The sequence below is a fragment of the Thalassophryne amazonica genome, chromosome 8 (genome assembly GCF_902500255.1).
Source record: "Thalassophryne amazonica chromosome 8, fThaAma1.1, whole genome shotgun sequence".
Classification (NCBI taxonomy): Eukaryota; Metazoa; Chordata; class Actinopteri; order Batrachoidiformes; family Batrachoididae; genus Thalassophryne; species Thalassophryne amazonica.
In genome coordinates, this window is record NC_047110.1 from 69,129,345 (window position 1) to 69,150,478 (window position 21,134).

At 41.3% G+C, this 21,134-nt stretch overlaps 1 protein-coding gene across 1 annotated transcript in view; it reads right to left on the bottom strand.

Annotated features, from left to right (window-relative positions):
* LOC117514919 (anoctamin-1-like) overlaps positions 1 to 21,134 on the bottom strand; it is a 53,735-nt gene that overhangs the window by 2,035 nt on the left and 30,566 nt on the right. The window contains 14 exon segments of the mRNA XM_034175489.1: positions 12,357 to 12,906; positions 13,284 to 13,389; positions 13,595 to 13,737; positions 13,740 to 13,775; positions 14,428 to 14,480; positions 15,262 to 15,414; positions 15,515 to 15,547; positions 15,550 to 15,677; positions 15,787 to 15,887; positions 15,980 to 16,037; positions 16,174 to 16,285; positions 17,092 to 17,293; positions 19,064 to 19,139; positions 20,151 to 20,200. Coding sequence (XP_034031380.1) covers positions 12,357 to 12,906; positions 13,284 to 13,389; positions 13,595 to 13,737; positions 13,740 to 13,775; positions 14,428 to 14,480; positions 15,262 to 15,414; positions 15,515 to 15,547; positions 15,550 to 15,677; positions 15,787 to 15,887; positions 15,980 to 16,037; positions 16,174 to 16,285; positions 17,092 to 17,293; positions 19,064 to 19,139; positions 20,151 to 20,200 — 1,801 coding nt within the window.

Below are 21,134 nucleotides of genomic sequence, written 5' to 3' on the forward strand. Positions count from 1 at the left end.
AACCTCTTTTGCCTCCCTCTTCTCTTCCTCCCTTGTGGCTCCATCCTCACCATCTTTCTCCCTATATACCCTGCTTCCCTCTTCTGCACATGTCCAAACCATCTCAATCTCCCCTCACACCAAATACCAAAGGGTTCATTCATTTTCAATACTTTTTACAATTCTAACTGGCATGAAAAAGTTTGAAGCAAAAGTGAATTTGGGGCATGGCTACCCACACACAGCATGAAGTCTTAGTGCAACATAGGGTGCTTAGTGCAACGGAGCAAGATAAAATTGAAGTGGAACTAGAGAGCATGATGTATGTCCTCCTCCCAGTGACGTGTGGTCAGGGGAGGCAGGCCATGGAAAGAAAAAATGTAAAATGAAAAAATAAATGAAATGGTTATATTTATGCAGTGATTTGTACTATAAAGTTATTTTCCTTAACTTCACCAGTTTTAGATTATTTTTTATTAAAAATTGCTGAATTTTCCCATATTTGCCATTCAAAAACTGAGAAGAGACGTGAGGTGAGGCACCAGCCAGCCATGCCTCACCTTGGATTGTGCAATCACTGGGCTAACTGCTGGAATGCTTTGCAGTGAGACTGTCTCACTGTTTCTCTGTATGTCGCTATTAAAATGGCTAAAACAATTTGGTTATATGAACTTAAATTCCATAGTTTAGCTAATGTGCAGTGTTTTTTGTCAACAGCTGTATGTGTGTGAAACGTGTTTTGTGTGCTGAGCGATCACAAAATGGCTGCAAAAACGCACCAAGTGAGGCACGCAGTTCTCCTGCCTCATGGTAGGGGGCACTAGTGATCCCAGGGATTCTTTTTGCAGCAACTCCTCAGCTGCAGAATAAGTGACAGCAAGCTACAACTTACAGTTAGCAAATTAAGAGCAGCGGTCCATTTATTCAACATTTAGAATGGAGGATTGCATATCCAAACTGAAACAGTTTTTAAACTGGACTTTCAAACGAAGCAGGAGGTAATAATTAAAGGAAGGGCTGCGGGACAGAAGACCTGCTCTTTTCAAACGGAGTGGGACACATGTAAAGTCCGGCTGTGTGGACGTCCAGCAAGAAAACGTCTTTTCTGCTGCTTTCTTTTTTTTTTTTAACTTGTGACTGTCTGGACTCAGATGGGATATTGTGACCTGAAGAATTTTCTCATCAAACACGAGCGGTCGACCACTCGCATACAAAGCCAGAAAGGAGGACTTTCTTCCCTGGCAGTGATCTCTACTGAGACAGCGAGACTTTTAAAACTGAAGGAAGATAAGGTAAACTTCTACAAGCAAGTCATCGATGCTTTTGTTCAGAAGGAGCGGCATATGTGGACTTCAGTAGTGTTCAGAGTAATAGTAGTGCTATGTGACTAAAAAGATTAATCCATGTTTTGAGTATATTTCTTATTGTTACATGGGAAACAAGGTACCAGTAGATTCAGTATATTCTCACAAATCCAACAAGACCAAGCATTCATGATATGCACACTCTTAAGGCTATGAAATTGGGCTATTAGTAAAAAAGTAGAAAAGGGGTGTTCACAATAATAGTAGTGTGGCATTCGGTCAGTGAGTTTGTCAATTTTGTGGAACAAACAGGTGTGAATCAGGTGTCCCTTATTTAAGGATGAAGCCAGCACCTGTTGAACATGCTTTTCTCTTTCAAAGCCTGAGGAAAATGGGACGTTCAAGACACTGACAAGACATTGTTCAGAAGAACAGTGTAGTTTGATTAAAAAGTTGATTGGAGAAGGGAAAACCTATACGCAGGTGCAAAAAAATTATAGGCTGTTCATCTACAATGATCTCCAATGCTTTAAAATGAAAGAAAAAAACAAAAAAACAAAAAAACAAAACAAAAAAAAAAACAGGGACGCGTGGAAGAAAATGGAAAACAACCATCAAAATGGATAGAAGAATAACCAGAATGGCAAAAGCTCACCCATTGTTCAACTCCAGGATGATCAAAGACAGTCTGGAGTTACCTGTAAGTGCTGTGACAGTAAGAAGACGCCTGTGTGAAGCTAATTTATTTGCAAGAATCCCCCACAAAGTCCCTCTGTTAAATAAAAGACTTGTCCAGAAGAGGTTACAATTTGCCAAAGAACATATCAACTGGCCTAAAGAGAAATGGAGGAATATTTTGTGGACTGATGAGAGTAAAACTGTTCTTTTTGGGTCCAAGGGCCGCAGACAGTTTGTGAGACGACCCCCAAACTCTGAATTCAAGCCACAGTTCACAGTGAAGACAGTGACGCATGGTGGTGCAAGCATCATAATATGGGCAGTTTCTCCTACTATGGTGTTGGGCCTATATATCGCATACCAGGTATCATGGATCAGTTTGGATATGTCGCCTTATGCTGAAGAGGACATGCCCTTGAAATGGGTGTTTCAACAAGACAATGACCCCTAGCACACGAGTAAACCAGCAAAATCTTGGTTCCACACCAACAAAATTAATGCCTCGCAGAAGTGAAGAAATCATGAAAAACTGGTTATACAACTAAATACACTCAACAAAAATATAAATGCAACACTTTTGGTTTTGCTCCCATTTTGTATGTGATGAACTCAAAGATCTAAAACTTTTTCCACATACACAGTATCACCATTTCCCTCAAATATTGTTCACAAACCAGTCTAAATCTGTGATAGTGAGCACTTCTTTGCTGAGATAATCCATCCCACCTCACAGGTGTGCCATATCAAGATGCTGATTAGACACCATGATTAGTGCACAGGTGTGCCTTAGACTCCTCACAATAAAAGGCCACTCTGAAAGGTGCAGTTTTATCACAGCACAATGCCACAGATGTCGCAAGATTTGAGGGAGCGTGCAATTGGCATGCTGACAGCAGGAATGTCAACCAGAGCTGTTGCTCGTCTATTGAATGTTAATTTCTCTACCATAAGCCGTCTCCAAAGGCGTTTCAGAGAATTTGGCAGTACATCCAACCAGCCTCACAACCGCAGACCACGTGTAACCACACCAGCCCAGGACCTCCACATCCAGCATGTTCACCTCCAAGATCGTTTGAGACAAGCCACTCGGACAGCTGCTGAAACAATCGGTTTGCATAACCAAAGAATTTCCGCACAAACTGTCAGAAACCGTCTCAGGGAAGCTCATCTGCATGCTCATCAGGGTCTCAACCTGACTCCAGTTCGTCGTCATAACTGACTTGAGTGGGCAAATGCTCACATTCACTGGCGTTTGGCACATTGGAGAGGTGTTCTCTTCACGGATGAATCCCGGTTCACACTGTTCAGGGCAGATGGCAGACAGCGTGTGTGGCGTCATGTGGGTGAGTGGTTTTCTGATGTTAATGTTGTGGATCGAGTGGCCCATGGTGGCGGTGGGGTTATGGTATGGCAGGCGTCTGTTATGGACGAAGAACACAGGTGCATTTTATTGATGCCATTTTGAATGCACAGAGATACTGTGACGAGATCCTGAGGCCCATCGTTGTGCCATACATCCAAGAACATCACCTCATTTTGCAACAGGATAATGCTCGACCCCATGTTGCAAGGATCTGTAAACAATTCTTGGAAGCCGAAAATGTCCCAGTTCTTGCATGGCCGGCATACTCGCCGGACATGTCACCCATTGAGCATGTTTGGGATGCTCTGGACCGGCGTATACGACAGCGTGTACCAGTTCCTGCCAATATCCAGCAACTTCGCACAGCCATTGAAGTGGAGTGGACCAACATTCCACAGGCCACAATTGACAACCTGATCAACTCTATGCGAAGGAGATGTGTTGCACTGCAGAGGCAAATGGTGGTCACACCAGATACTGACTGGTATCCCCCCCAATAAAACAAAACTGCACCTTTCTGAGTGGCCTTTTATTGTGGACAGTCTAAGGCACACCTGTGCACTAATCATGGTGTCTAATCAGCATCTTGATATGGCACACCTGTGAGGTGGGATGGATTATCTCCGCAAAGGAGAAGTGCTCACTATCAGATTTAGACTGGTTTGTGAACAATATTTGAGGGAAATGGTGATAGTGTATATGGAAAGTTTTAGATCTTTGAGTTCATCTCATACAAAATGGGAGCAAAACCAAAGTGTTGCATTTATATTTTTGTTGAGTGTACTAGTTTAGTGATTCACAAGATTGCTAAAAAAGCAGTTTGAACATAATAGTTTTGAGTTTGTAGCGTCAACAGCAGATGCTACTATTATTGTGAACACCCCCTTTTCTACTTTTTTTTTTAACAAATAGCCCAGTTTCATAGCCTTAAGAGTGTGCATATCATGAATGCTTGGTCTTGTTGGATTTGTGAGACTCTACTGAATCTAGTGGTACCTTGTTTCCCATGTAACAATAAGAAATATACTCAAAACCTGGATTAATCTTTATAGTCACATAGCATTACTATTATTCCGGTTTGGTCGGAGGACGCAATTCCTATTCTCCAGGACTGTTTTAGCTGCACAAATTGGGACTTATTTAAAGGCGTATGCAGCAATCTAGATGAACTCACAGAGACTGTCACTGCATACATAACGTTTTGTGAGGACTTGGTTATCCCCCGTAAACATATCTCCATCTATCCTAATAATAAACCCTGGGTGTCCAAATCTATTAAAAATATAATTAATCAGCGCAATATCTGTTATACCCAAGGTGACACCAGCAGGTACAGAGAGTTACAGAAACAAGTTAAGAGGGAACTTAAACTTGCTAAACTTAACTATAAAGAGAAAGTGGAGTCATTTCTCCACAACAATAATTCCCACCCAGCTTGGGATGGGGTAAAGGCAATGATGGGAATGCAGTCCAGGAAAGGCCCAATCTCCCTTGGGGATAAGTCGGACTATAATTTGTCCAATGAACTGAATGATTTTTATAATCGTTTTAACATTCATGATTTTAGTAAAGAACAGTCCCTCTTCCAAGGTTGCAGTTCCTGGACAGAACTCCATCCATGTCAGTAAGGACGTGGTTCAGAGGCTTTTCAGGACCACAAAGGAGAGGAAAAGTCCGGGCCCCGATGGCATTGGTGGTCGCATTCTTAGGAACTGTGCTGATCAGCTGGCAGAGATCTTTTCTTTTCTTTTTGAATGTTCTCTGTCTCCACAAGGTCCCCAGTTTATGGAAAGACTCAATAATTGTTCCTGTGCCAAAAATCAGTGTACCTAAGCAGCTAAAAGATTATAGGCCTGTTGCACTTACCTCCTTGGTGATGAAGACATTCGAAAAAATTGTGAAAAATGCTCTTTTAGACCTTGTCAAAGATGATTTGGATTCTCTTCAATTTGCATACAGGTCAGGTAGAGGAAGTGATGATGCACTCTGCACTTTACTGAATACAGTAACTGCACATTTAGAGGGGGCTAAAACCTTTGTACATCTTTTATTCATTGATTTTTCTTCTGCTTTTAACTGCATTCAGCCACATATCCTAGCAGAGAGGTTAAAAAATGAGCACAACTTTGACCCAGGAATTTTATGCTGGCTTATGGATTTTTTAACTAACAGATCTCAACAGGTTAGAGTCAATGACGTTTTATCTGATGCTCTAATTTCTTCCACTGGTTCTCCACAGGGTTGTGTCCTTTCACCTCTTTTATTTGTTCTATATACAAACATGTCAAAGTCAACATCAAGGTCGACTTATCCTTAAATTTGCTGATAATTCTGTCATTGTGTCTCTTAAATTCAGATGATCATGACCATGGCCCTGTGGTGTCAGATTTTATCAGCTGGTGTAAGTCATCCTTTTTAGATATCAACATGAACAAAACTAAAGAGATGTTAATTGATTTTAGGAAAAAGCAGGATGACATTTCTCCTGTAGTTATTAATGGACTGGCTGTGGAAGTTGTACAGAACTATAAGTACCTTGGAACCTTTATTGACAGTGGATTAACCTTTGAGCACCAGATTGACCATGTATGTAAGAAAGCTCACCAGCGCATGCATTTTTGCTGTAAAGTCAGGCATTTTAATGTGGACAGTACTTTTATGAAGATGTTTTATTTGTGTTTTATTGAATCTGTTCTTACCTTTTCTTTTATCTGTTGGTATGGGTTTTTAAATTTGAAAAACAAAAACTGTCTGGATCGTACTGTAAATGAGTGCAACAAGATTGCTGGCGTTTCCTTAAACGACCTGCCATCTATATATAAAAACAGATCAATTAAGAAGGCAAGGTTGATCATGGACGATTCCAGTCACCCCCTGTACCCTGAGTTCGCAATGCTTCCATCTGGTCGTAGATTTGTCTAAGAAATGTAAGACCAATAGGTATAAGAACTCCTTTATTCCTATTGTTATTAGATTTTTAAACAATCACATGAGTGGTTTTTAACTAGGTTTTCTTATTATTGAGTTATTATGTTTACTGTGTGGTCAGTTTTCATGGTGAGTTTTTATGCTATATTTTAGATCACGTTATGTCTATGTATGTCCGAATGTGTTCTACTGCTGGCTGCACAATGAATTGCCCCTGGGGGGCTAATAAAGTCTACTTGATACTCAAAACCTGGATTAATCTTTATAGTCACATAGCATTACTATTATTTTGAACACTACTGTACATAAAAGTAAGACCATAATATAATTTTTTTTAGTTAAATGTGCTTTTTTGTGTGCTACAGTTTGTATGTGTAAACAACGCTGATATGAGGTTTTACACATAACCCATTAACTGCTGTCAATCAAATGGTGAATAAACTACTCTGTAGAGTTCATATGTTTGTAAATCTGATTGTGATTAAGTCAGTGCATCACCAGCCATCAACCTCACCGCACGTCACTGCCTCCTCCTATAGGGAAATATAAATCATAATAATATAAACATTTCACTGACTGTTTAATCTATTATAATCATTCAGTAAAACCTGCTGTTAATAGTCTCAAGTTATGTTCACAAATCATTTACTGTGACCTTGAAAAGTAGATCAAGGTCAGTCGTGCAATTTCATTCAAGAGTATTACGAGTGACCTATATAGCAAATTTGGAGAGCTTGTTGTAATCTGTTCACACATAATCGTGTTCACAAGAATTTCATAAAATTAAATTTGTAACCTTAAAATGTAGGTCGGGGCAACTCGTTTGGGATCTTGTACAAGGTCTTCATAAGAGACACACACACACACACACACACACACACACACACACACACACACACACACCACACACACACACACACACACACACACACACACACACACACACACACACACACACACACACACACACACACACACCACACTAAAAAGGAACTGCTGTCTCAATGAGAAAAACTGACGAAACAATTTGCACAGATTTTTTTAAAAGTTACTTTAACATTAACTGAGCAGCTGCCTCCAAGGCCTCATACATCCATTCGTGCACACAAGTGGTTGAAAGACAGAGTACATTCGATACCTCTTGTGGCAAATGTTGGCCAAATTCCAGGTGTCACACATGAACATCTAATACTGCTCTGGAGCACTTAGGAAATGTGTGGCCATTCGCGCTGTTAGCACTAAAATAGTGAGCAGGTGATCACTTTCGAGCTGGCTGTGAAATTTGTTTAAGTGCCCCCACAACTAGTACACATGTGGCATGCCAGAGTGTCGGCTCCCTCCACAACACGTGCATGTGTTTCGCGCACTCCCCCTCCAAACGTGGCGTGCGTGTGGTTCGCTCCCCCACCCCGCTCCCCACCACAGGCGAGGCGCCTCTCATCTGATCAGAGTGACACCTTGGCCTGTGCACTGAATTGACAGGGGGCGTGGCTGGCTGCCAACAGCAGCAGCTGTTGACAGCTCTTGTCCTGGACGTCACAGCTGCAGAACATGTACCGTGTTCTGACAGACAGGACCTTTACAACTGTCCACCGTGACCCGCGTGCCTACTTGCTGTCCTCACGTGGAAATGCATACAAACATATATCGAATCTGTGATGGGCTGGACAGCGTGCACAGTATGCACATTGACAGGCTGTCCCAGCTGAAATGGACCGTCAGTTCATGTGAACACGCAGCAGGTGATCTGGATGTCACATCTGTCTGACAGGACACGCATTTCCGACCCGACATGTATGTCCTGTGAGTGGCGCACCGCAATTCAAGCCAACAGCATGACAAATATGCCACTTTTAGTCACGTACAGTATCAGCAGAAATATGGCCTAACAAATGCTGTTTTGTCAGTTATCACAGTGCTTTTTTCTCTTTTTAAAAAAAATACATTTATCTCCTTGTTGATTTTAGCCATTTTATGCTCCTGTTATAAGACGGTGATTACAGCGCAGTGGTAAAATTTATGTCTGGTAATCAGAGCTTTTGTAAACTGCAGGTTCGAATCCCGTGAGTGCAATTTATGTTTTATTTAACCAGGGTTATATAACTGCAGGGTTCTGTATTGCGTCCCCTTTTATTTATATCAACCCAGTGATATTCACTAATTATACACCAGGCCTTTATTTTATTTTTCTCCACATCGGCGTGCAATGGTGCAACACGTCCCAGCTGCTCGCACTGTGTTTGTGCATGAGCATGATGGTTCATGGTTCCCCATTTCGTGTTTGGTTCACGGATTTTCTTCTGGATTCTGCGTCGTCTTTCGTGCAGACCTGCTGTAATTTGTACTCAGGTTATCACATTCACAAGTTGCGTGATTAATGAACGGACACACACACACACACACACAGATGGAGGGAAAACCATTTGCTATATGTACCCCCTCCCCCAAGCAGAGGACATAAGTAATGGCTGTGTTGTGCCCATAACATAAATTCAACCACACTTATCCATCATTGCTTTTAAGACAACTACACAAAGGTCTTGCTAATCGCTACCGAGAGGGCACACTGAGAATTGTTCTGGTGAGAGAACGATTCTGCACGTATAAAACTCTGATGAAGCAGGCAAATGTACCACAAAACCCTGGAAGTGTAATGACTGCTACAACAGCTGGATTAACACCTGTTATCTCCACTACGCCCGTATTTTTCAGGCTGTAAGTTACTTTTTTCCTTTTTTGCTTGTTTAGCTTGACTTGTTTCTTTTGTTTTTTTTTTTACTTGTTTTAGCTTTCTAAGGGACACCATATATGGCCACAAGATGGTGCCATCTACATGCATGAGAAGCTGCTCTTGTATACTGATCTGAAAGAGGTACTGTGATTCATACTTGAGAGCAAAATGTGGTGATAATGTACTATTAAAGCTGGATGCCAACCACCACAATATAAGGAGAAGAAGATCTGACTGAGAAAGATGTGCTGAGTCTTAGAGAATGAGCACAATTAATAAATCATTCTCTCAAACTGAAAGACCACACTCTTAAATAGAGGGAATATAATCTTGACACTACTCGGCACTCTATTAGTTTGAAGTGTGAGGGACAACCAGAACAGCAAGGAGCAGGACAACTAGGCCAAAGTAAAGCTAACTATAACATGCTAACTCCACACAGAAAGGTCCAGGATGGAAGTGAACTTGGGACCTTCTTGCAGCGAGACAACAGTGCTAACCACTATGCTACCGTAATGCCCTCTATGAGTTTTAAAAGGTTAATTACATTTAGTGAGGTAACTGTGTACCTTTTGAGCTCTGTAGACATTTTAGTATGTTCAGTGGCTACAAAAAGCAGTTTACATTTGGGTCAAAGCATGGATGGTTCCATATCTTAATGATTTATTAGCCGCAGCCTGAATGCGTTTCAAACCATGTTTAAACAGCAGATCCCCTGTGAAAACTGAATGCCCAGCCACCATATTTTTATGCTGATCCACCAGAGAAGCATGGGGGAAAAAAAAAGCATAAAAATATGGTAGAGAAGCTTGAATCTTCGACTGGACTGGGTTGCTTGACGCGAGGACGTTTCGCTTCAAATCACAGAAGCTTCCTCAGCTAAAATTCTTGCTCTGGAAGTCTGACTTCTGTCTGACTCTTGTAGAGAAAAATAAAACAGAAGCCAACAAAAGCTGGAGTTTTAAACCTAACCAGACCCCTCCTACTGAGAGGCAGACTGCTATAGGCTAGTGACTAAACAATAGCTCTAATTAGCAACTATTGTGCTCTAGTTAGCACACCTAATGACAGGACAGCTGTCCCTCTAATAATGGGATGGATGCCTTTCTGATGGCTCCCTTGATGACATGAATGACTCATTACCATTAACAAAAGACTGAAACTCCTTTGACCCGAGTACCCCATTGTAAACAGGGGATAAATTGTGTCTCAGACCCCCTCCCCGGTTAAGGCTGGGTTTCAAACATTTCACAAAGAATGCCTCCTTGACCCCTCTCTCAAACCATTTCTTCTCTCTGGCTAATATTTTAACTTCCTTGTCCTTAAACGTGTGGTTAGTGTCTTTAAAGTGGAGATGAACCGCAGACTGAGGTCCACTGGCGCCGTCTCTGCGGTGCTGGTATAGCCTTTTGTGTAAAGGTTGCTTCGTTTCACCTATGTAGTGTTCGTTACAGTTTTCCTGACATCTGATAGAATACACTACATTGCTCTGTAACTAGGGATCCTGTCCTTAGGGTGAACTAATTTCTGTCTTAAGGTGTTAACCGGTTTAAAGTAAACTGGGATTTTGTGCTGTCTGAAGATCCTCTGTAGTTTTTCCCCTACTCCTGCTAAATAAGGGAGAGACACTCTTCTTCTTGTCTCCGTCTCCTGTCTATCTAGTCTCTTTGTTCTCTGGGACTTCTGCACTTTGTCCAGGGACCATCGTGGGTACCCACATACTGTGAGGGCTTTCCGGACACGTTGTTGTTCTTTAGCCCTTCCCTCTGCAGTTGTGGGCACCTGTAGAGCTCTGTGTTGAAGCGTCCTGATCACCCTGAGCTTGTGTTCAAGGGGGTGGTTTGAGCCAAAGAGCAGATATTGGTCAGTGCGAGTTGGTTTTCTGTAAACCCCTGTCTGGAGCTGCCTGTTCTCTCCAATCGTAACATCACAGTCCAAGAAGGCTAAATGGTTGTTTCTGGCATCCTCACGTGTGAACTTGATATTGGCGTCCACCGAGTTGATGTGTTCTCTAAAGTCCTCAACTTGCTGTTGCTTGATTTTAACCCACGTGTCATCAACATATCTGAACCAGTGAATGGGAGAGATGCCCGTGAAAGACGTCAAGGCTGTATTCTCCACTCGCTCCATGTACAGATTGGCCAAAATGGGGGATACCGGAGACCCCATCGCACAACCATGAATCTGTCTGTAGTAATTCCCCCTAAACAGGAAATACGTGGTGTTGAGACAGATCTCCAAGAGTTGGCAGATGTGGTCTGGTGTGAGTTTGGTCCTTTCAAGTAGAGACACATCCTCCAGCAGTCTCTGCCTCACAGCTGAGACGGCCTCAGCAGTGCGGATGCAGGTGAACAACGATGTCACATCAAATGACACCATAGTTTCATCTGCCTCCAGCTGTAGGTCCTTGAGCTTGTTCACAAAATCTTGTGTGTTCTCCACATGGTGGTCTGAGTTGCCCACTAGAGCCAAAATCCACTTGAGGTACTTGGCCAAACTGTACGTGATGGAATCTGTGCTACATACAATAGGCCTGAGTGGCACGTCCTGTTTGTGGATTTTGGGCAGTCCATAGATGCACGGAGTGGCGTCCCCAGGGTACAGTCTGTAGTATGTCTGCCTGTCGATAAGTCCCTCTTTCTCCAGGTTTTGGAGGTAGCTAATGATTTTCTTCTTATAGCTGCTCGTGGGGTCTCTCTTCAGACGCTCATATGTGTTGGAGTCACTGAGTCACAGTTATGTTGATGACACATGGGTTAAAATCAAGCAACAGCAAGGAGTTTCAGTCTTTTGTTCATGGTAATGAGTCATTCACGTCATCAAGGGAGCCATCAGAAAGCCATCCAGCCCATTATTAGAGGGACAGCTGTCCTGTCATTAGGTGTGCTAACTAGAGCACAATAGTTGCTAATTAGAGCTATTGTTTAGTCACTAGCCTACAGCAGTCTGCCTCTCAGTAGGAGGGGTCTGGTTAGGTTTAAAAACTCCAGCTTTGTTGGCTTCTGTTTTATTCTTCTCTACAACAGTCAGACAGAAGTCAGACTTCCAGAGCAAGAATTTTAGCTGAGGAAGCTTCTGTGATTTGAAGCGAAACGTCCTCGCGTCAAGCAACCCAGTCCAGTCGAAGATTCAAGCTTCTCTACTATGGAAACCACCTGGACAACTGAGAGCCTACACAGAGACATAAAAATATGGTACAAACCAGTTTTTTTAATGTGCTAAAATCTGTTATTTTAAACATTTGTGATAATTGGTTAATCATCACTGACAACACATTAGCTCCCCAGTGTCACTAAAACGCTAACATCTCAATGCAAAAATGTACTAAAATTAACTGTACTACAAATAGAGTTTGTTTTTTCTGCTCTCTTACCTAGCTGGCCCAGTTCACTCAAGAAGGCATCATTTTCAACAGTGAAATGTTCATTCTCTTTCAGCTTTGCTTCATTTTCCTCTTCCTTTATTTGTTTTGCTTCTTTGTCTTCCTCTTCTGTGTCTTGCTCATAATCCCCCGTTTCATCTCCTACATTTAATACTTTGCTTTTCCTTTGTCCAACTTCTTCCATTCTACACTCTTCTATTTCACAATGTCGCCGGTCCACATTTTGACTGACTGACTTTCCAACCTCTAGATCACTGTCATGGGTCCTTATAGGTTTATGAAGATTTATCTCAACCCCCAGCTCCTCTTCCGTGTGCCACTGCTGTTGTTCTTCTAGTGGATGATCCACCACAATGTCTATGTTGGTGGAGAAGCAGGAGTTGGAACGTTTTGAGGAGTAGGATTTGGCACACCCTTCTAGGTCTTGAGTGAGTAGAAATTCCATCAACATCATGTTCTCTTTTTTCAGTTGTTCCTGCAGAGATGGTGGCACATCTGGGATCATCCAAGCAATCAGCATGCTCAGGAACATAGCAAGGTTCTACAAGAAAAACACACAAAAATGTATTTTCTCTAAAGTCTATGATTACATTTGAAATATGTGCTTTGACTTTACCATTAAAATGGCACAAGTACTTGCACGGGGCAAGTGGAAATGTTGAGCCCTGAACATGAAGAATTTGAACCATCACCTAAGCACGGCTGCATTGGAAAAGTTAAGCCCAACATTTCTCTGTTAGTGCACTGGACCAGTGACATATAAAGATGGTGGACACATTTGTTTTTTTAGTTGGGTGTAATCTTTGGCTTGACTGAGTGGGGAAAAAATGGATGGACACCTGTTTTTGTTGTGACTGCAATAACTCTTGGTAAAAGACATGACAAATATAACCACAGATCTGAATGTCTGGTCCATACCTGGAAGAAGATTACAAAGGCCAGTTTTGCAGCCAGGACAGACCAGTACTGTTTGGAGAAGGAGTAGGGATCTGGTGACCACGGAGGGTCTCTGTAGTCCTTATACCTTAGAAACAGAGAGTGACGTTTTGAGCAAGGGGGGTCACATTTATTTTCCCCACAGGCTACACAAACACATAAAGAAGCATGACTGGCTTTGAGTAATTATTGTCATAGTAAAACCTTGCTTGTTTAAAGAGGAATACGAGGTACAAGACTTTTAGGAACTACAGAAAGATAAAACTTGTTAAAGTCTAGGAAGTTAGTCTGACCTGCACATGGAAACTCCACTGATGAGTGTTTTTGTGGGACCCGAGCCTGCTGGGAAGTTGCTGACATTAAAGTAGGACAGAGAGTGCTCTGTGTAGCCCGTCATTGTTCCATTTACACTGTACATGTATTGATAGATCATTCGCCGGGACAAAACTCTGACGTGAAGGAGATGACAAATGCCTGAGAAGACAAATGAGAAGTAGAACTAGCAACACTGTATTACAGTACATAATCATGCATAGACATAAACTCTATCAAGATAGAAATGCCAATGTGATCACCCAATTAATGAGAACATTAACTTGGGTGTAATGATAAAACCAGCTTGTGAAATGACTCATTACACACGGTATTTTGAATCTCTACATGTGAGAAAGCCATCAACACAATGTTCTACCACCTCCAATTTACTGTGCTTAAGGAGCAAAATTGTCACACTGTTGTATCATGATACTGTACTGAACCACAAATTGCTGTACCCCATCAACAAGCATTTATAAAAAAAAAAAAAAAAACCACTAACTTCTAAAATTCATATTTAATTTCTTGATCTCTGTCCTGACATAGGAGCCACAGCAGTGGAGCCTATCCCAGCAATAACTGGGTGGTCAATTTAAAGTCACCAATTGATCTAATCTGCACCTTTGGAAGTGGAAGTCAGGGCACCCAGCGGGAGCCAAAGCAAACACAAAAAGAAAATGCAAAGCTGTGAGGGAACTGTACTAAACTAAGGCGCAAGTAAATCAGAGGCACTTAAAATACTTATTTTCTGCCAGAGATCACAGGACATGGGCATAGCAGACGCAACCATCCCTCCAACACACAGACTTACATTTGTGATGACAGAGAACTTGCTGATTCCACAGAGAATGTTGTACCAAATCCCTGGAGATAGCATGTTCATGAAAAGAGACAAAGAGGGAAAAGCCAGTTGTGTCCAATGGTGTGTGACTGTGCATATATTTGTATACCTGATCAGCCATACCAATGTGACCACTGACAAGTATTGTGAATAACACTGATTTACCTCAGTGCAGCGTTACAGTGATGGTGCTCAGTAGGTGGGGTATATTAAGCAGCAAATTAACATTTTGTCTTCAAAGTTAATGGGATGGAAGCAGGAAAAATGGGCACGCATAAAGATGTGAGTGACTTCAGCAAGGGCTGAACTGTGAGAGGGAGATGATTGGACCAGAGCATCTCAAAACTTGCAGCTCTTGTTGGATGTTCCAGGTCCAAAGTGGTCAGTACCTGCCAAAGGTAGTTCACGTAAGGAAACTGGTGAACAAGGTCATGGATGGACCAAGTTCACTGATGTGCACAGGGAGCAAAGGCTGGCATGTGTGGCCTAATCTAACAGAAGAATCTGCTGCTAATGTTTTGTTGCCAAGATACCACACACACCTTCAAAGGTCCTAATGGAGCCTTGACAGGTCAGGGGTGTTTAGTGGTAAAAGGGATCTGCATAGTATGATCAAGGTGGTCACAATGTTATAACTGATTTGTGCATGTGTGTGTATGAGACACACAGTGATCTGGAAACAGAAGAAAAAATAAGAAGGCAGAGGAGTAAAAGTAAAGGAAATAAACAAAAGGACTGGACCAGCCTAATGTAAACTGATAGAAGGAGGAGCAGAGTGTACATGTTCCCATTTATGATCTGTACCTATGTCTTTACACCTCACTGCATCAGGCCTCCGAATCTCAGTGACAAATTTAGCAGCATCAAGGCGAATCTCTATGACATTGTTGAGCAGAGCAAATGCTGGAGCCAGTGGGAAGGACGCCACGAACAGGGACACAAACCCATACTGGATTACTGCAAATTTTAATACACAACCACATAAAAGTCAATAAGTTGCACTGTGTGACTGACCTAGTGAATAAAACAGCAACAATATAAACTTCAAGTGACTCACTCATTTCCATGTATTCTGGGGTCACGCCTTCAAAGGTTCCAGAACAAAATCTTTCTCAAACTGGTTGTTTTGGTCTCTTTTCTTCTTCATACGTGTCATCCTCCGCTGCTCTTTCTTTCCTTGTTTTTGTTCTTGGAGTGTTCTATACATCTTTTTTAACTTACTATAAAAGAATAGAGCAAAACAGCAGTGACAGATAGTCATTAAAGACAGTTAAAATTTCCCAGAAATGATTTGATATTTAAGTTAAACAAATAAATACATATACATACGGTATGACAATCTCAAACACATTGTTTTGGATGAGCTGCTTTCCCAGCATGATCATACTGAGCTGGATGCACAGCTCAATGAGGCAACCTGGTGGAGCGCACTGTTTAATACAAAACACACATATGCTTAAGACACAAATGCACATATTTTAAATGCATGTACACAATAACCAACAGTGTCAAAATAATCCACCTCTTCCATGCGATAGTCCCCAAAGACATAGAAATAATCTCCAGGCCGGCCAGCAAACCTATATGACAAGAAAAGCTACTGTGATAATAAGCAATAAAAAAGAAAATATTGAAGAGTAATAAAAGTCTTTAAAAAAGAATTGGTCTGCAAGTCTGTTAATGAAGACATCAGCGCTATAATAAGAGGAGACATACCTGCCCTTAAAGAAGGCCACATAAAAGATGGGGGCAAAGGCATTCATGGATTTGAGAAAGAAAGACTTGAAGATGAGCTTCTCCTCAAATTCTTCCCGTGTCTTTGGAAGTTCTGATGAAAAATGCACACCATCATTAGAAACAAAATATTCTAAGTTTATAATAAGCACAGCAGTTCATTCTTGGGCTCTCTGTCACAATGTGTCACTGTTGCATCCAGACTTGTGTTTTCAAAATCAGTTTGACATTCGATTAAAATCAGAACTCATTCCGAATAAAATACAAAACAAAGTGTAATTTCAAATACTTTAAAAATGGAACTGAATAGATTAATCTTCATGCTTGTGTGCATAAAATTAACACCGGTGTAATGTGTTTGACAGCAGCCAGCAATGCTGCTTATGAATCTTAGACAATAAGAAAAGGAATTACACACAGTGACAGATGTTCCAAATTGTCTGCATAATATTCTGGTGACCACAATGGATCACAACCCTATCAAACGACATTTTGACATTCATTTTCAACTGCTGGCACACAGTTTCCATAATTTCTGTTGTGATACGAGGAGCAATTGATAAATTTGAGCCTGACCCAGAAGTAGAGCGTGGTTCTCCATCTTTTGCATTTTGAGCAACCTGAATTAGCTGTCAATTCGGAAAAGTACAAGTAAAAGAAAAACTAATTTTATAAAAAATAATTCCAGCTAAACAAAACAAATACCTAATATAAACAACAAAATAGGCCTTTGTAAAAAGAAAACCCATTGCATGAAGGCATGTGAACCTCCTTGTGTAGATTAATGTTTAAACAAATAAAGTGTGAGTTTTATGTACAAGGGAGTTCAGCAGTGCTGAGCTCAGCCGTCCCACATTATAGCATGAACACAGAGATGTTTTATACAAAAAGCTGTGTTACCAAGCTCAGTCAGCCACACAGCAATCGCTCCATAAACCTCTTCCAGCACCAGAACAACCAGCATGTTGAGGATGATGCCTGTGGTGGTGACGGTCATCCTCACACTATCTTTTGCTTCAGGACCAGGGTTCATGGACCAAACACTTAACATGCAGATCCGATACACGGCCACCCCAAACACTGCTGAGAATGTTACGAAGGTCTGAAAACATTCACAAGAACACCACATATGCATGCATGCATTAGATGACTTGACATTTTTTATATACATGTATACATATTTACTTATTTATTTATTATATGGCTATGACACTATGCACGCTCTGATTGGCTGATTTCTGGTCTGATATTTTCCCTTATCAGACCATTACCATGACAGTTGATCCGGATTGCTTATCACGTTCGTTTCAAACCAGAAAGCAAAAAACACAATTAGAAAACAAAGTCAGATGTCAGATATGCTTGAACCCTCGTGCGCATGCGTGAGTTTTTCCACACCTGTCGGTGACGTCATTCGCCTGTGAGCACTCCTTGTGGGAGGAGTCGTCCAGCCCCTCGTCGGAATTCCTTTGTCTGAGAAGTTGCTGAGAGACTGGCGCTTTGTTTGATCAAAATTTTTTCTAAACTTGTGAGACACATCGAAGTGGACACGGTTCGAAAAATTAAGCTGGTTTTCGGTGAAAATTTTAACGGCTGATGAGAGATTTTGAGGTGATACTGTCGCTTTAAGGACTTCCCACGGAGCGAGACGTCGTGCAGCGCTCCCAGGAGCCGTCGTCAGCCTGTTTCAAGCTGAAAACCTCCACATTTCAGGCTCTATTGATCCAGGACTCGTGAGAGAACAGAGAAGTTCAGAAGAAGTCGGTTTTCAGCATTTTATCCGGATATTCCACTGTTAAAGATTTTTTCGGGACGCAGCCGGCGCGGTGCGGCGGCACAGGAAAAACACCTCCGTGTTGATAACCATTTGTAAAATCCAGGCAGCTTTTGATGGCTTTCAGTGGAGTGAGTATATGAGAAATTGTTTAACAGCTGGCCATGTTCAAACTTGTCCTTAAGGCTTCCAACGGACGTGTTTTTCCTGTGGTGGAGCGTCGCGGCGGCTGCGAGCCGACGCTGCAATCCGCCCCGCACGTCTTTCATTAAAAAAAATCTCCTTTAACAGTGGAATATCCGGATAAAATGCTGAAACCGACTTCTTCTGAAACTTCTCTGTTCTCTCACGACGTCCTGGATCAATAGAGCCGGAAATGTGGAGGTTTTCAGCTTGAAACAGGCTGACGACAGCGCCTGGGAGTGCTGCACGACGTCTCGCACCGTGGGAAGTCCTTAAAGCGACAGTATCACCTCAAAATCTCTCAGCCGTTAAACTTTTCACTGAAAACCAGCTTAATTTTTCGAACCGCGTCCACTTCGATGTGTCTCACAGGTTTTGAAAAAATTTTGATCAAACAAAGCACCAGTCTCTCAGCAACTTCTCAAACAAAGGAATTCCGACGAGGGGCTGGACGACTCCTCCTACAAGGAGTGCTCACAGGCGAATGACATCAACGGCAGGCGTGGAAAAACTCACGCATGCGCACAAGGGTTCAAGCATGTCTGACGTAAAAACATATGAATGAAATCCATATAGTTTTTGAAAAAAATAAAAAGGACCTATACTTTATGGACAGACCTCGTATATATATATATATATAATAGCAATATAATAAATTATTAACACTACATACACACACACCAATGATAGTTTTACAGTATATCACTTGATTTGACAGCAAAGATTAAGCAGAGATTCATGGATACAATCAGGATAACATGAAGATGGTTAAATATTAAACTCTCAAAGAAAAACAAAAGATTACGTTCATGCTTGTTTATGATTACAACTCTACTCTCATATATGAACACCAACTGAAGGCATGGGGACTGGCTGGATGAACAAATCAAGGAATATTAAATGAACCTACAGTACCAGCAGCAGTAGAGTCGGAGACTTTAAAGGTAACCTGAGAATGATCCTCAATATCCAGTGACTCAGGCTCTTATCTGTCAAAAAAGCTAAATATTCCTGGATAACAAAACCCAAAAAGTTTTCTATTTCAGACAAATGGATCAGTGTTTAAAGTCCTGCTGTTCCCATGGGCAACCATACTTAAGACGCATCTGACAGTAAGGTATAAATGAATGGTGTAAATGAGAGTAGTTTTGCCACTCAGCAGTGACGCCAAAGAGCAACATCAATGATTAAAAAAAAAAAAAAAAATCACAATCATCAATGGGCTATCAATTTTTGTTGTAAGTGTACTGAAGCATCAGGCCCAAACAGGACTTACATCATCTTTGAATACAGTATGAGATGACGGCTCATGGAACGGTGTTACAAGGTTATCTATGTGATTTGTGGATGAGAGTAAATTAGACTATTTCTCTCTGCTCTCTTGCTGAGAACGTTACACAAACCACACACACAAGGAAAGGTCTTGACCCATCTTGGCTGTCAGTTAGGAGACACTCCTTGTAATTAAATATTTATTTCCAAGGCAAAGGAGGAATAATTATTATTGAAGTGTACAATTTCATCTGTACCAGAAATGAAACAAACAGAATGGGGGGAAAAAAGAGAATGGAAATAAAGTATGAATAAAGAGTATGGACCTGTGCTTGTTTTCCTGTTTGGCATGTTTATTGTTTACTTCCCACATGAGGGACACAGATGATCTCGTCTTCCTGCCCCTCCCTTTATTTCTCCTCCACAGGCAATCTGGGCTAAGTCTCAGTCAGGTAAGAGGCTTGAGACTCATCCAACCTCAGTAAATGAAGGGGGTTTCATCTTGATACACCTCTATAAACTCATATGGGCAGATATAGTTTTGGAATAACACTGCAGATCTTCTCAGGTTATGTTTTGCTTTATTACCAAAAGTTTATTTATTCGCTGAGGTGTAGGATGAGTATAAAAATGAGATGTCTGTACGGCTCTGAATGAAGCAAGTCTGATTTAAATCTCTCTCCCAACAAACTCAGTGTATTACCCTCTCATACAGATCAGTGCAATGATCCTGAGAGGCCAACATCTGGTCCTTTTCACCATCTGTACCCTGCCAGTTATCTAGGCAGAAGAAACAGCAGGTACGAGTGGTAAACACAGAAAAAACAACACAAAAAAAAAACCTGTCAATTTAAACTGCAGATTAAAGTTAGTTAGAACCACAACCACACTTATTTTTCGTACTTCTTTTTAGACTCTGCCCTAATTTTTATCTTATCTTCTCCTGCAGAACAGCTTCATAGTTGGCATTAGGTTCCTCCTGAAACACACACAGATCTCAAAACACGACACTCGCACAAAGTGAAGCAAGTACCTGCAAATAATACAACACTATATATTTTTGACCTGTTGATAACTGGTACTTTTGGCAGGTGAACAGAGGCCTTTATTTTTCAGTCCCTATCTTAGCTCACAATGGGTCCAGCAAGTCCTTTGAAGGGGCGAACTTGTTTCTTTTGTCTGTGGTATACAGTGATTCCCAGTGTGGGCCCGCAATCCCACCAGGGGACTGTGACAGTAATATATTGAAGGTGGGCCATGGTTAATAGGACTACAATTTAGAAATAAGCTTTCTAGCTATCTATCTTTCTATCTATGTGACCTAAATGGGGCCAACTGGATATGTCAAAGTCAGTTTTATTGTCAATTTCTTCACATGTACCAGACATACAAAGGAGATTGAAAAGATGTTTCTTACTACCCACGGTGAAGAGGTAAAATGCAAAGGCCAACCGATGAAGACCGACATACTCTACACTAAAGTAAAATAATAAATTAAAATGCACAGCAGACAGACATTTAGTGTTCACAGTGTATAAATAAGTCTGTTGTTGCATTTCCGACTTTTCTTAGATTTGCCGCAGTTACTACTGAATGAAGAATCATTTTTGGTCATGATAAAATTCAATAAACTGTTAAAAATCAACACACACAGTAGGAAAAATAAGGATTTGATACACTGTCAATTTTCAAGTTTTCCCACCTACAAAGAATG